Source organism: Syngnathus floridae, chromosome 18, assembly GCF_059516105.1.
Source record: "Syngnathus floridae isolate MCC-2025c chromosome 18, RoL_Sflo_1.0, whole genome shotgun sequence".
NCBI classification, from domain to species: domain Eukaryota; kingdom Metazoa; phylum Chordata; class Actinopteri; order Syngnathiformes; family Syngnathidae; genus Syngnathus; species Syngnathus floridae.
In genome coordinates this window covers 4,209,903-4,224,827 of record NC_142430.1, presented here as the reverse complement: position 1 = coordinate 4,224,827, position 14,925 = coordinate 4,209,903, and the positions used below count along the sequence as shown (strand labels likewise).

The following is a 14,925-nucleotide window of genomic DNA, read 5'->3' as shown; positions in this document are numbered from 1 at the left end:
GCCTGCACACAAGGAACATTGTGATTCTGTCACTGAAGGGGGAAAAAAAAAACTCCGTGCACCAGTGTACTTCAAAATGAATCGAATGTTAGCGTGTAAAGCTCAGGTAGTTGGTTATAAATGTATATAGGGGTCAAGTGGTTATTAATGTATAATCCGTACACATGTAAAGTAATGCATGCTATACTTATGCTAAAAAAGACCATTAAAACAGGAAAAACGTCTTTGTTTTGAGAGTACCAAACTGGATAAAAATATAAAATGACACGCTACAAAAAAAAAGCAAAATCTGACTTTTTTTTAACCTGTGCAATAGACTTGATACAAGTCAGTGGTAGATGCATAATTGACAAGTTGACTTTTCAAGAATTAAATGCATGAAACCATTTTGTCTCAGAGCCTCCCAAAGAAATATCAATTTAGTCTCATCTATATTTTATTCCTTTAAAAATTTGGCTTAAAATGCCTAAAATGCAGAATTACAGTCCACGCAATTGTGAATGACACCAGACAATTATAAATCATGTTTTATTTGTGCATTTCATTTATATTACATGTCAGGTTGTTTTGCGCGCGCACACAGAATACCGTACAATGAAGAAGCGCATGTAATCAGATTACAGGAAAAGATTAAGGATTGTCACTCAAATCAGTCAGTGCGTGGCTCAGTTATGGAAAAAGGCGCTGATGTCTTCGTAGGGGCCCGCCGCGCGCTCGTGGTGGCCCTCGTGGAAGGGGGGGATGTTCTCGGAGTGCGCGCCGCCACCGCCGCGGGCTCCCGAAGGGCCAAACGTCAAACCGCGTCCGGCTCGGGAGTAATGCATAGACGAGTAGTGATAGTTCCGCTCGGCGTCAAGCTCCTGCTGCTTGCCGGGCGCACCCATGCTGACGCCCACGCCCATCAAGCACCCCGGCGGGCTGTGCTGGCCCTCGTAGTCCGGGCTCAGGTAGTCCGGGGAGGCCCCGCCCGGAGCGTACGCGGCCTCATAGCCGGGGGCGTACGAGTGCCCGCGTAGGTTCAGGGCCCCCCCGCCCGGAGCTTGGCAGTTGGGGCTGGCGAGGCGACACCGGTACGACGACGACGGCGAAGACGAGTACGGATGCAAGGAGAAGGGCGAGCCGGGCATGTGGAAGCGCGTCGCATCCGGTTCGGTGAGGAAGTTGCGCGTGTTGAGCTGCAGGCAGCCGGCCACCAGGTTAGTGGTGGGCTGCGAGAGGCCCTTGCACAACATCTGCACGTAGCTGACCACGTCGGGACGTTTGCCGTTGCGCAAAATCTCGCCCAGCGCCAAGATGTAGTTCTTGGCCAGGCGCAGCGTCTCGATTTTGGACAACTTCTGCGTCTTGGAGTAGCACGGTACCACCTTGCGCAGGTTGTCCAGCGCCGAGTTGAGGTCGTGCATGCGCGTGCGCTCCCGGGCGTTGGCCTTCACCCGCCGCACTTTGGAGCGCTCGTGGCGGGCCGCACTCGTCTTGCGCTTCTTCGGACCGCGTTTTTTGTTGCCTTTATCCCCGGTGCCTTCGTGGACACCGCTCTCATCGTCATCATCATCATCTTCGTCCCCCTCCTCCTCGTCCTCCTCCTCATCTGCCATTTCGGACTCGGCTCGGCTACTGCTGCCCCCGCAGCGCGCCTCGTCCAGCTCGTCCTCCGCGCTGAGGCGCCCTTCCTGCTCGTTCTTCACCTTGCCCAACCCGCCGTCCGGGTTGTCGGCCCAGTCCGCCGCCAACCTCTGGACGTCCGGTAGAACCTCACTGAAGAGACGGCTTAACATTGTCACCTGCAACAGAGGAGGCGGGGTCCCGCGTGCGCTGTTTATATCCACTCTATGATGTCATACAAGGGTGAAGCTGGATGGTGCCCCCCCCACTCCACCCACCCCCCAAAAAAATGGGATGAGACGAAAAATGCGGTTGCTGAAAATGGATGTCTCAAGTCAACATTTGGCATACTTGAAGATGGGATGAGGGGAGGAAAGACAAGGACTGAATGTGCCAGGCCATTTCATTAGGGACAGAGGACAAAATGGCATCAGATGGAAAATGGATTCGTCGACTTATCGGTTCAAATGATTAGGGACATCTATGCAACAGAATATGACAATGCGGATGGACAAAGGTTGAGCAGTAAAAAAAAACAAAAAACAAAAAAAAACCCACTGGAATTGGATGTCTCAGGTCACAGGTCTCAGGTATTAGGCACACCAGCAACATGTCCCGGGCTACTTTATTAGGGACACTGACAGCATGATGGCTGGAAATTGATGTCCGGAGTCATGTGATTAGGTACATGTACAAGATGGGATGAATCAACATGGCTACGTTCAGTCAGATTATTAGGGACACCTTTAACAAGAGACAAAATGGCTGCAAATGTGTCACACTATTATGTACACCACAAACAGAATAAACAAATGGAAATGATGTACCAGGTACACATGCAACATTGGGTGACATAAAAAAGAAGAAAAAAAAAAAGGATCGATCGGGTATTAGTTACACCATCAATGAAACAAAATGGCTGGAGACTGATGCGTTCGAGCTACGATTAATGACACCCACAAAATGAGTTGCAAATGGATGCGCTAGGTCACATCATTAGGTACAACTGCAATACACAACATGCGCACGCACACACAGAGGTGGTCATTGACCTTGTCAATTATATTTGTAAAGGGCGTGGCGTGGTGTGCAGGTGTACCTAATGGTCTGACCGAAAAGCAGACCACCTTTTGTCGTAAAAAATATTTAACATTTTTAAGTCTAAACAAATATATTATTTGTTCATTTAAATACTGTTATTCACAACTTTTAGAATAAGGCAGTAGATATTATTATGGTAGGACGTATATACTTTTTTAGAATCCCGGCGAAGACATATATTAAATATATGAACTGAAAAAACTTTTCCAACAACCTTGATTAAACTCTAAAATGTCAGCAATTTTGCTTTGAATTAAGATTTTTAGATTGTTATGCTTTAAAAAAAGGCAAATGCCTCATCTTGACTCCATACTATTTTTGCACGTCACAATTTGTCAAGTGGCACAAAAATGCAATTCATTGAGTGAAAATCAATTAAAAACAGTCAAAAGCATGAAATGCTTTTAATTTTATGTCTATATTTTTTTCCTCTTTTCCACCCAAAATTATAAACACAATTGTCGTTTATCCTGCGCATGTGTGTGTTGCCCATAGAATTCAAGCCACACACACACCATCTTTCTATATTTACCACCGCTTGCAATGAGGCTCCACGAATGACCAAATGTTGTCCGTGTGGACAAATGATGGGATGCAGGTGGACACAAAGAAGTTGAAACGCGGATTTCGGAAGACCCTACCTTGGCTTTGTTTACACCATGCCGACGGTGAGTCGCGCAGGGCGAAGAAGAGGCTGTGTTGTGTGCTGCGTGCTCGTGCCTCTACTTTCCTCTTCCTCTTCTGCGGCCACCGTGCCTCTGTCTGCAGCTCAGACGTGCGCAAGGGGAGGAAGCGCGCGGGCGACTCGCCTGGCGGGGCCGTGCGATGCCAGGCCCACATGGCTGGCACGTCATTGGCAAGAGCCATCACATGAGAGCTGCTGATTGACATGCGGCCGCATTCGCAGAGAGCGACTCCCCCCGGGCGGCTGGGTGAGGTGTTGAGGGGGGCAGGCGGTTGAGAAAAACTCGCCATCTGTCAGCGGGCTCTGAAAGGCAAAATGAAATAAGCGGCATAAGTGAGTAGATTCACACTGGGTATGTTTTAGAATGGGGGAAAAAAATGGGGTCAATCGCAAAAAAAGGTGACACCCGTAACCCCATTATCGTAAACTAGGTCTTGCCCCTTGCTGGTTTCAAGTCTGGATTCGGGTTTTAAAATAGCAGTATGATTTTAAACTGTGGTGTCAAGCCAAGGTTGGGGGTACAAGGCATCTATTAACAGATTGAGGGACTTACAAAACATTCCTTTAAATCGAAACAATAGTTCTTGGTTGAAATGTAATCGTTTTCAATTTACGTCAGTAGTAGTCGATCAGTGTACTTAGCACCCAGAAGCACACTGCTCACAAACATGAAGCAATAAACACATTATTTACATTTACGATAGCCCTCAGGCTGTGCACACAAGAATTGGCAGGGGCTGACATCTAGTGGCCGTAAAGTGTTAGTGCAGTTCAATTTATGGCCCGGTTGGGACGTCGTTGCCTGTTTAAACCACAAGTCGAGGCTAGTGCTTGAAATTAGGCTTTTAAAGTACGCATTACGTTTTGACCGGCAGTAACATTTTGTCGTGTTTTTTCTCTTTTGTGCCACGTTGCTTTCATATGTTGTTGTTTCGGGCGAGGCGTTGCCTTTTGTCGCTTCTGTGCAGTGCGGTACAAGTTACCTCCGGTAGCCTACCTGAAGCGGTTTGAAGACGACCAATATTGTTCATTGTTATACGTCTTTTTTCGGAGTATTTGGAAGACGTTGTTGGTGCCAGTTACACGAATCTTTATTTACTTCCGCGTTGTCAAAAGTTTATCGCGGCTGTATTTAATTTTGAAGCCAGAAGAGCGCAGGGTCCTAAAGCCCACCGGTTAACGCAGAAGCCACGTATAAAATTCACCAAGATCTCGCGATATCTGCGGCAACAACCGGTCGCGTCATAAGCCTTCCTTCGCACGAACAAGCGCTGCTGTGTTGCATCGTGACCGAGGATGCATATGTGGGAGTGGGACTGACATAGCGCAGATTGGACTTTTTTTTTTTTTTTTTTCTAGACGAGGCTGGAGACGTGTGATGATGGAGCCCCTTCTACCTGCAGGGATCAACATGACTGCGGAGCGAGAGCAGGAGGACAGCGATGCTAAGAGGAAGATCCAGTTCTCGGTGCCTTCGGCGGTGCCCCTCCAGCTGGACCCGCGACAAGTGGAACTGGTGAGAATCATGCATACTAGGCATTTATTAGCAGATGGAGACTTGCAAAACATTTCTTTAAACTATATAAAAACAGAGCAATATTACGTTGTTAAAATCGTTCTTTACAGTACACGTGTATTAAAATTCGCTTGTTTTCCCCCTTCATTATTGATTCCATAGCAAACCTCAGGTTCACAGGTGCCATGTGTCCTCTGCAGATGGTGTGCTGCTGCAATCATCAAATCACATATAGATACATTGTTAGATCGATGTCTAATGATTTTATTAAGCGGCATAGACTCCACTGCAAAGTTCTGCCTTACAGATGCATCCAGACTGTTCAACTATGCGCGCAGAGGAAGAAACGTGACTCGTACGACTAGCCGTAAAATTGCGACACCTTGTGGTACTCTTGTGTTATCACCCTCAAAAGGGGGACATTACAGTATTTGGGGTATCAGTGTGAATCTTCTCAAGTGGACAGCACCGCACCATCCAACTGAGGTGTGGCCTCAATTCGAATAAAAGGACTGCAGTGAACTTTGAGCAAGCTTCACAGAATTTGGTTGTTCATTGTTGGCCCCCTGCCCCCGTGTTGAAGTGCCCCCGACTTACGTAACACGAGGAGCAGTAGGACTCACGTTTGTTTAAATGTATTAGCGCCTGTTGGCAGTCGAGTATGGACAGCGCAGGGATTAAGCTGAGCCGTGCAAGCCTGACTTTTTGCATCTCCTCAAAGTGATGAGGTTTCAAAAGGAGTGGAGGAGAAGCTGACATGAGGGATAAAGCATTACAAATATTAAAATGTGATTTCCACCATGTTACAAAACATGGGTGCTGAGGGCTCTCGTACAAGCTCTTTTGCCTCGTCATGTCCATACAACTTGCGTGGAGAATGGGAGCTACAATAGGACATGAAGTTGCATAACTCTCGGCAGTGTTTATGACTCACCTGTATTATGCATTCCAAATAACACTAGGACCTTTGTTTTTATAATTATGGCTCATTTTTATAAAGCAGGAACTGAATAAAATGAGCCTCCCACACATTTGCCAGTTAGGTTTTTTTATCTCATGATTTGTTTGGCAGAGTATTTGCTCTTGAGGCTCTTATGCAAGCACCTGCTTTTTGTTTTTTTAAACTGGGGTTTGAACTGGCCCAGGTTGGGAATCAAACCTGCGCCTGCTGCTCAGGACCATACAAACGTTGTGATTTGACGCCTCCTAGTGGCATTTTGTGACAAGCAATTCAGTGGAACTGAATCGAGCGCTCTGTGCTGATCAGAGGAATCTGCTGCCCTCCTGTGGTGTCTATGGGGAATTGCAACCTTTTTTTTACACCACGTAAATGTTTTTCTAATTTAACTTCTAATTTCTCAATTTTTATTTTATTGATTGTTTAAAAATAAAATAGCCCACACCAAAGACTTTAATACAATATTTATGTTTAATAGGGTTAAGTGGAAAATGATGCTGTGCTGTTGCAACCCCTAACAGGACAAGTCAAATAAAAATGTACAAGTGTTCTGATCTCAAATTGAATCACAAGCGTCTCTGTGTTCAGATTCGACGTCGAAGGCCAACGCCCGCCACCCTCTTCCAACTGACGGACCCGCTATCGCCGGAAGACGACCCTGGGTCTCACCAGGTACGCCGGCTTGGTACCTTTTGCCGTGTGTTGCCCGCCGTGTCCCCGGTGCCATTTTCCCCATGCCTGCTACAGTGTCTCGGAGGAGAAAATGGAGTTCTGAAATCCAAAACATCTGACAAAACGCCAAGCACCTACGAGCCACCTTCCCTCAAAGGTCAGTGGGCTCCGCATTTGTCTCTTACCGTGATGCAAAAACGGACATGTGGTCGACATCTGTCTCAAAAAGCCCGGTGTGTGTGATGGTAAGATTAGGGCGGCAGATGTGAGTCTGTGCTGGATCATCCCGGATTATGGGATGGACGCACAGACGTTGTCATGATAACAAACCGATAACAGGTTAACAACCTACTTTCAGCCATGCAGAGGCTGGCCCTAGCGCATCTGTCTTCCACGAGCTCTGTGGACCGGGACGACACGCCTTCTGGAGACGAAAATGACGGGGGCACGTTGTCGGATTCGGGTAACAAATCAATAAAGATCGTAACACGGCTTCAGTGCTACACACCTATACACAACCCGGCGCTTCCTTTCTTGGCAGACGCTAGCGTGCAAAACAAAGCGCGGCGGGATCGGTCACCTTCGCCGGATGCATCGCGAGCCACGGAGGAGGCCGACGAGTGACATGGCATGAGATTAGAAAGACGTGGACAGGAGTTTGTGTGCACGCGTGCTTGGAGATGGCATCTGAAGACAGTGTGTGCAAGAACATCTCTGTCGACGCCACAAGGTGGTGCTAAAGAAAATGGAAGCATTTGAATGGACATTTGTATGGGGCTTTTCATGTGTGTCCTGCACACTAGCATTCGATATATTTATGCTTGGTTGCAAATAAAAGCTCCAGAATGACTTTTGAAGCGTATCATCTAGTGCCTTTATTAGTCAGTGAATTGTGTTTGGAATAAATGGAGAGTTAATTCACTCTTTATGGAGTTTCAATACAATGAAGACACAAGAGATGATGTCACTTCACGACACAGAAATGAATACATAAGTACAATTTGGAGCAAATTAAACGATTTTTCCATCAAAGTAATAATATTTGCGATAAAATCCAGAAATATACTTTTCATATTTCATTCGCTTTTTTTTTAAATAGCGTATCTGTTTTTGTATGTCCACTTTCAATACATGTACACATTAAACTGTTAATCTATGTATTTTTTTTATACATTTTTTTGCTATATGAACAAAATGAAATGCACAGTCATTTCATTTTAAAACACCGCATGGCTGGTTTTGGGTTTGCTGTAGTACCTGTTTTTGCACTGCAGGGGGGGATGTGTGACCATCTAACATAAAGAGCACGCTCCTCATCTCTTCCTCGTCCATCTGAAATGAGAAAGACATTCAGCAAAGACACATAACTCAGGAGAATACACTTTTTGGACAGCACCTGTTTAATCCTTCTTTGCCTTTGCAAAAAACACCCCCGTCACATCATCCACCCCCACTCGCATGTCCTGAGGCAGCGTGTAAACCTCCAGCCGGATCAGGGTGTAGCCCGTCTCCTTCAGACTGGCGCACACCTCCGCCTCGCCCAGCGGCACCACGGGGATCTTCAGGCCGGGCCCCCCCATGTAGAAGCTTTCCCCAAGGGCCCCGATGAGCAGGAGGTGGCCCCCGGGCCGCAGCAGCGTGCCGATGTAGCCCAGGGCCCGGGTGAAGGCGGTCAGGTCGGGACTGGCGCTCTCCAGGCAGAAGCAGGACACCAGGCAGTCGGCCTTGGCGGGGGGGAACTTGCGGGGGTCCAGAGGCTGTGGACGGTGCACGTCGATGGGGAGGATGTCGCTGACGGCCCGGCGGAGCTTGGCCGCCTTCTCTGTCCACGCCGAGGCCCTGAGAGTCACAAGTTGAGTTCAGGCGAGTCGAGAGAACCGTCGTGTGGTGTCATACCGTCGGCCCTCCAGCTTGCAAACGTGCTGCAGGTACGGCGTCCAGTCCATGCTGCAGCCCTTCTCGTCTCGCAGCCAGCGCCGCAGTTCCTCCCGGTTGGACTCCAGGAAGTCAGTCAGGACCACCTCGTCGAAGACCTCGCAGCCGCTCAGAACTTGGTAGAGGGTCGGCCCAGAGCCCACGTCCACCAGCAGCTCACCGCCGATGTCGCCTGAGCAAAAGCGGTTCGGTGACAGGCGGAGCGGCTCGGGTACCGCTCGCTTACCTTCAGCGAAGGCTCGGTGTAGCCGGGCCAGTTTCCACGGCACGATGCTGTCCTCTCTGTCAAAATCGGCTCGCGGCGGCGTGTAGTTGTACTGCAGATACGCCACCGGGTCAAAGCGCTGGTAGCGGGCAGCCATGGCAGCCGTGTCGTTTTCCGTCTGCTCCATTCGTCCCCTGCGGATAAAAGTCAGTTTGCTGCCGAGCTCCAGCTCGGAGCCTCCTTTTATAGCCTCACATTGATGTTTGGACTTTGGGGGGGTGCGCTGGTGTTGAATCCTGATAGCGTTTGCCTACGTTTCCATTCTCTGCCCTCCGGCACCAATGCCATCAGATTAGCCACGCTAATGGACGCATCATTGCTTTCAGGTCCGGCGTCCAACCTTCAACAGATCTCCACCATCTTCCTCATCAGTCCACGTTTGCCTTTGCCAACTCCCTTTGAATCTTAACTCTTCAGAGGATCCCTTACAGTCGGCACCGGAGCGCAGTTTGGTTTTTACTCCCAAATATTCTGGAAACATAAAAACAAGACAAACATGTCATCTGTGTTGTTTGGAAACCTTCTGCAATGTCATCGTCGGCCAATGTAGTGTGTGGGGGGGTTAAAGGGGCATGTTAGGCTTTGAACGGCGCAAGCAACCAAGGCCAGCTGACAAAACACACTTTGAGCCGCTGATTCAATTAATTGAAGGCCTATTCCCAGTGTAAGCAGCAGCTGAACTGCAGTGGAAAATTGCCACGTTGTCATCAAACTGCTTCCCTTGAGACCTCCTTCATCCCTGGCAGATGGACACACACACACACACACACACACACACACACACACACACACACACACACACACACACACACACACACACACACACACACACACACACACACACACACACTCTCGCAGTATTTGGAATGTGGAATTCTGCCACGTTAGCGGTCAAATTAGAGTATGTGATCATCCTCCTGGCATCACGTTTGCCAATTTTGTAGGATTCATATTTTCAAATGAAAGCAAAGGGGACAAAGTGGTTACTTTGGCTTTGTGCTTTATTAAAGAAGCCAACATACTTTTGTATCCACTGACGGCAAACCCTTCAAGCCAGGAACCTCGGCGACGTCATCTTGACGGTGGTCTTGATTTCCGACACGAGACTCTTTGGAACTGTCAAGTTGCTCGCTGGCTTCCCAGCTCAACCTTTTTGTCGGTCTGCGGCGGCAGCCCATGTCCGATGGCGCCCGAGAGGAAGCGGTGCAGGAGTCGCCTGGCTTGCCAGTAGTTCTCGGAGCGCTGCGCCTCGCTCGCTGTAGGCCTGGAAAGTTGACGGACCCAAATTTTAAAAGCTAAACTTGTATTTGAATCCTGTTTACATTCAATCTAAAAGCAATCCAGACTAAGCTGAACCGAAACTCAGAAAGCCTAAGCGCTAACGCTGACAAGCTTGACCACTTTGCTGACCTTTGCGAGCGGGACACGCTGAGGCTGTGCCAGTGAGCCGAGTAGCTCTGCCCTCTGTACCAGTCCTCCTCCAGCACGCTGCAGTCCAGTGCGCCACCGCTCATCTTCAAAAGCAACTTTTCTTCCGCGAGTGCAAAAGAGCGAGTGACGATTGCGACTGCACCCGGCGAACCAGCCTGCACAAGTGTTAGGGCAGGGCGGGCCGTGTTGACATAGTTGTGCGTCTGCGGTTATTTTGGTTGCATGCCCAAGCCAAAGACAAAAGCGCGGTAAGGCCGACCTTGGGGACGGTCGGCCCTCGCCCGTCGTTGTACACCCAATTTGAATCTTCTCCGAAATAGTCCTTTGCCTCTCAAGCTCATGACAAGAAGCCTCCAAAGATGCTTCAGGATTTGATCTCCATATGGACATTTTTTATTGCTTAGCGCACGGCTAGCGTTTCTTTTTTTTTTTTTTTTCCACACAGTTGTGCATTTCCTTGAGCTGTGCAAAAATACACAAGCACTACGTTCTCTGGAGACACACAATTAAAAAAAGCGGCTGTGTTGGTTTGTGAGGCGCCCAGAGCCTCAAAGTAAATTCAGCTCCTTCCTCGACAGTCAGATGGACAAAAAACAGATGAGGACGAGGCTCAGATAAAGAGCAAAAAAGCGGCCGAGAGAGAAAACAGGGCCGAAATAATGGAATAACGCAGTGCATTTAAGCCCCATGACAATCGAGTTATGCTGGTCGCTGGTTCAGGTGGCGAGTCCCGCCTACCTGACATTTGGCCCACGGGAGATGGAGTACGGCGTCCTGGAGTGCTGCGTCGAGATGGAGGCGGCCGTGGAACACGCACGTCGTCACACAAAACAGCTGGCCTGAAAACAAGAGCAACAAATTTGAGTTTTTTTCTCTTATTTGAATAACAACAAAAATAATAAAATGGCAAGTCACTTTTATAGGAAAAGCAAATGTACATGTTGCAGAAATTTTTTACATTTTGCAAAATTTGTAGTTTTTTTTTCCCCTTTTCATTTGGGCCAAAAAATAAGGCTAAACCCATCCAGAGTTTCGCCAAGTACTTTCCCTAGAAAGTCCAACTTATTGATGACGCAAAAGTGCTTGCGGCCAAAAGTGTACTTTTCTTTTTTTGTCTCAGAGGACACAGCCGAGTGGTTCCTTGTAGCAGCTGGACAGCGCCCGCGCGCGTCTTCTGCGACGCTAGCTCTGCTTTGGCCGACAGCTACTGCTTCGGACCGGGTGACTTGCAAAAGCAGAGGCGGGCATGAACACGGACGGCCTCACGGGCATGCCGACCACCGACTGAGTCTTTTTTTGTTAGTCAGATTCAAAGAAATGGAAGGTAAAATTTCAAGATGTGTAAACGCTGCTGCATATCATTTCTCACAAATAAGCTTGAATCTAAACAAAGTAGTTCACAGACTAACTTTTTTTTTGTTTTAGTATGAACACGTCCTGCTGATCACAGAATTTACATTGCAATTAAAGCAGATAAAAGTGGCACTCCCCTTTCCATTGGGGAGTCATGAGAAGATGACGGCTTCTTAAATGAAGCCTCTTCTTGAATAAGAACATCGGAAAAAAAAAAACGCCTTAAAAAAGAATATTTGGATATTTAGTTTCAAAGGCGGGGAGCATTTGGTCGCCCCCACCCCAAATTAAGGAAAGCAGCGCTACTGATGTCTTTGCGAACGTCGGGCCCACAGGGGAATCTGCCGTTGATGCAAGTGAGGCGGGCGAGCAAGAGAAAAGATGCAAGACAATACTACAGAGGTTTAATTATCCGGCCGTTACAAATGAAAAAAGAGCCGCGAGGCGACTTCACAATGGGAATCACAGGAATTCTCCCTCTTTTTCTCCTTTGCCCTTCTCATCATCTAAACAAGTGGGGAAAAAAATGCACTAGTTTAGCCTTCAATTGGCACCAAAGAGATGCAGACAAAACTCTGCGATCTTCAAACGGCGGGAAAAAGTGGAGCAGGCATCTCGTTTTTTTTCCCACTCGTAAAACATACGCAGGACATGCGAGCGGGACAACTTGCCAGGTTGTCATTTCCGCTGCAATGTTGATTTGGGAGGAAATGAGCGGACATTTCCCAAACCTCAACCGCCCACTTGATTTAAAGATGCTCCGCCCCCTTCTGGGAATTGTCATGCATCCGTACGACAAGTCAAAGCGCTTGACTGGTGCACCCCCCAAAAAAAAGGCGGAAATCCCTTAATTGGACATTACTGGAGGCCAAAACTCATATTTCCTCTCAATGTTGATCTTAAGAGAGCAGCAAACGCGCTTCATTCTTTTCCTCCTCTCCTCAGCAGTCAATAATTAATGCCTAGAGTGATTTATTCATGCGAATCCCGGCCAATTAGACGGCGCCTAATTAACAATTTCAATAATTGATATTTATTTCTGAAAGAGGAATCGCGGGCTGCTGCAAAATGCATGAGCAGCGGGTTTTGTGTTTTTTTTTTTTTTTTTTGGTTGCGAGCGCGTTTCCCGCCCGCTGGCTCGGGGCTAATCGCGGGACACTTTGACGGCGTGGCGCGGCGTGTCTTTGAGGCCTGTGATGTGGATCTAACGTGGACGTCTTTCATGGCGCCATGTGATCTGCTAAAGACGCTTACTTGTTGTACATCCGCTCGTAGCCTCTAGTGCTCTTTAATAGCGGCGCCAGCTACAAAGGAAGATGGAGGCCGCCGCTCGCCTTGATGATAATGGCTGACAACGTGCCAGCCAATGTATCACCCCAAAAAAAAAAAAAGAAAAGAAAATCTAGAGGTGCAATTTTAAAACAAGTATTGTTTTTTTAACTAAACATGTCATTACTTTTAAAACAAGTATTGCTTTTTTAACTAAAAATATTATATTTTTAGTTAAAATAATAAAAGTAAAAAATATAAATATAGTAATAAAAATAAAATAGTAAAAGTAATATGATAAATATTACTTTTCTATTTTTTTAAACAAAATTGTGTGTTTTTTTTTACATATTTGGAGCTTGATGTTTTTCATCTGACAATTTTGGTGTTTTTCTATTTTCAACATCTTTTAATCCATCTTTTGTGTTTGGAGGCGCACATCCATTCCCACAAAACTCACAAACTTTGGAGACACAAACTTTCTTTTACTTAATCTGGAAAATTTATCTTTTTTTTTAATGATGAAATTGTTTTTGCTGACTGTTTAGGGACTGAGAAACCAAACGCAAGCTGACTTTTCTGAAGATTTTATTTTCTGTGTGGATTTGGGCAGGCGGTGGCAAGGCACAAACATTCTACCGGGGGACTATTTTGTTTTCGGCAAATAGACGAGACGTCGAGAAAGAGGGAAGGAAGTTCGGTGGCGGTGGCACGAGAACGAGCGACAAATCAGTCGAGCTGGGTGACACGTCTGAGCGAGCCCACGGTGGGGCTGGCGCCGCCCCACTCGCTGTGTCGGCGGTACTCGCCGGGACGCAGGAAGTACTGGCGCCCCCTGTAGTTGGGGTGCTCGTGCAGCATCCAGTAGCCCTCCATCACGTTGACCGAGGAGATGTCGCGTGTGTGGAAGCGCTCGTTCAGGTCGGGGCAGTCTTCCATCAGCTCCAGGTTCTGCCCGCCAAAATCCGACCGCTCAAAGATCTTCATCCGGTAGCTGCCGTTGTACTGTGGCCGCAACAAAAACAAGCCAGCAAATCTTTTCGGCCTATCCATCCGTGTTTTTTTTTTTTTCTTTTTTAAACAAATGCGCATTTAGAAAGGGGTTTTCTTTTTGATATTAACTTTTGGGTCATTTCTGTGAAGGTACCCACAAAATTTGTCAGAAGAAAAAACTCCAAATTTGGTGAAAAACAATAGTATAGTTTTTTTTTCATGAAACAAAAAAAAAAAAATCACATTATTAGATAAAAATAGATAAATAAAAATGCATTATTTGACAAAAACATTTTACATTCAAATCAAAATTAAGTGTTATTGTGTGATCGCGCGCGTGTGTGTGTGTGTGTGTACAAGTGGGCAGACTCACGGGCGGCACCAGGCGGCAGGAACGGATGCAGTCGTTGAATCCGGCCCAGCGCTGGTAGTCGGGGTAGTCGCCCTTGTGGAGCACGTACTGGTAGCCAGCGTAGTTGGGCTTCTCGTAAGCCACCCAGCAGCCGTTCTCAACGCGGATGGAGTTGCAGCGGCTGAAGTGGTTTTGCATCTCGGGGCAGTCGCCGCTGCACTCAAAGTGGCGGCCCTGGAAGTTGCGATCCTCAAAGAAGATGATCTAACAAAAGCATGGTTTTTAAGTAGGGGTGGGGAAAAAAAATATACAAATCAAGTAGAAAAAGTTCTTTTAGTTTTTTTTTTATGTGTAAATGTTGTATTTGTGCCACTTACCTTGCTCATTGTGGCGGCGGGCGATCAGAAAATACGGCAGATCGGCTCGGGCCACGTTATGGACGCGGCAGCACCTTTATAGAGCTGGTGAGTCGCACGAACAAAAGCCAAGTGCGGCAAAATGGGGCCGAGTCAGCAGGCTTGCCCAGCTGCACCGACGGCCGCTTTGTCCCGGCTAAGCGCTGTGGAAAATGCGGCTCGGCTGCAACTTTTCCTCATGCAGCAGGAAAGAAAAAAAAAAAAAAGTCAAATAGGAGTTGCAACATCTGCTGAAATGAAAATTTGTTTAGGTCAACATTTCTCCATAACGCTATTTTTGAAATTATTTACAAATCAACAAAGTAGACATGACTTACCTTGAGCTGCGTGCCGCGATGCGATTGGGCAGTCTTAATTCCAGGGGGCGTTGCCCGACC

At 47.4% G+C, this 14,925-nt stretch overlaps 3 protein-coding genes and 1 pseudogene across 10 annotated transcripts; 1 reads left to right on the top strand and 3 right to left on the bottom strand.

Annotated features, from left to right (window-relative positions):
- Positions 1 to 514: 514 nt before the first annotated feature.
- On the bottom strand, positions 515 to 4,563 carry LOC148382310 (neurogenic differentiation factor 2 pseudogene; annotated as a pseudogene). Its single transcript, XR_015853958.1, has 3 exons — positions 4,386 to 4,563; positions 3,345 to 3,691; positions 515 to 1,781 (listed from the first exon to the last, which is right to left on the bottom strand). The product of XR_015853958.1 is annotated as a neurogenic differentiation factor 2 pseudogene (transcript).
- On the top strand, positions 4,166 to 7,391 carry LOC148382309 (protein phosphatase 1 regulatory subunit 1B-like). Of its 2 annotated transcripts, XM_088359573.1 has the most exons (6): positions 4,166 to 4,238; positions 4,748 to 4,904; positions 6,451 to 6,534; positions 6,610 to 6,691; positions 6,893 to 6,997; positions 7,076 to 7,391. In XM_088359573.1, exons 2-6 carry the CDS (start codon positions 4,767 to 4,769, stop codon positions 7,156 to 7,158), a joined length of 492 nt encoding a protein of 163 aa, XP_088215699.1. In that variant the 5' UTR covers positions 4,166 to 4,238; positions 4,748 to 4,766; the 3' UTR covers positions 7,159 to 7,391. The 2 variants fall into 2 exon arrangements, with proteins under 2 accessions (XP_088215699.1, XP_088215698.1); XM_088359572.1 differs by lacking the exon at positions 4,166 to 4,238 and having other exon boundaries at positions 4,612 to 4,904.
- An 8-nt stretch (positions 7,392 to 7,399) lies between these two features.
- On the bottom strand, positions 7,400 to 11,016 carry pnmt (phenylethanolamine N-methyltransferase). Of its 6 annotated transcripts, none has more exons than XM_088359563.1 (8): positions 10,145 to 11,016; positions 9,757 to 9,998; positions 9,075 to 9,205; positions 8,930 to 9,004; positions 8,696 to 8,868; positions 8,431 to 8,641; positions 7,931 to 8,373; positions 7,400 to 7,866 (listed from the first exon to the last, which is right to left on the bottom strand). In XM_088359563.1, coding segments are annotated over exons 4-7 (825 nt in total). In that variant the 5' UTR covers positions 8,932 to 9,004; positions 9,075 to 9,205; positions 9,757 to 9,998; positions 10,145 to 11,016; the 3' UTR covers positions 7,400 to 7,866; positions 7,931 to 7,934. The 6 variants fall into 6 exon arrangements, with proteins under 6 accessions (XP_088215689.1, XP_088215690.1, XP_088215687.1 ...); XM_088359564.1 differs by having other exon boundaries at positions 8,930 to 8,999; XM_088359561.1 differs by having other exon boundaries at positions 8,930 to 9,205; positions 10,145 to 10,320; positions 10,904 to 11,004.
- A 2,342-nt stretch (positions 11,017 to 13,358) lies between these two features.
- Positions 13,359 to 14,678, bottom strand: LOC148382307 (gamma-crystallin S-1-like). Its single transcript, XM_088359571.1, has 3 exons — positions 14,510 to 14,678; positions 14,154 to 14,396; positions 13,359 to 13,792 (listed from the first exon to the last, which is right to left on the bottom strand). The coding sequence occupies exons 1-3, from the start codon at positions 14,516 to 14,518 to the stop codon at positions 13,517 to 13,519; spliced, it is 528 nt and encodes a 175-aa protein (XP_088215697.1). The 5' UTR covers positions 14,519 to 14,678; the 3' UTR covers positions 13,359 to 13,516.
- Positions 14,679 to 14,925: the final 247 nt, after the last annotated feature.

Bases quoted from the DNA above. Each gene is read 5' to 3' on its own strand.
- LOC148382309 (XM_088359573.1), top strand. From the start codon at position 4,767: ATGATGGAGCCCCTTCTACCTGCAGGGATCAACATGACTGCGGAGCGA. The intron at 6,535-6,609 runs GTACGCCGGCTT...TGCCTGCTACAG, and splicing joins ACGACCCTGGGTCTCACCAG to TGTCTCGGAGGAGAAAATGG. The intron at 6,998-7,075 runs GTAACAAATCAA...CTTTCTTGGCAG, and splicing joins GGGCACGTTGTCGGATTCGG to ACGCTAGCGTGCAAAACAAA.
- pnmt (XM_088359560.1), bottom strand. The intron at 8,642-8,695 runs GTAAGCGAGCGG...GCTTTTGCTCAG, and splicing joins ACACCGAGCCTTCGCTGAAG to GCGACATCGGCGGTGAGCTG. The intron at 8,374-8,430 runs GTATGACACCAC...TGTGACTCTCAG, and splicing joins TGCAAGCTGGAGGGCCGACG to GGCCTCGGCGTGGACAGAGA.
- LOC148382307 (XM_088359571.1), bottom strand. The intron at 13,793-14,153 runs GTGAGTCTGCCC...TTGCGGCCACAG, and splicing joins CCTGCCGCCTGGTGCCGCCC to TACAACGGCAGCTACCGGAT.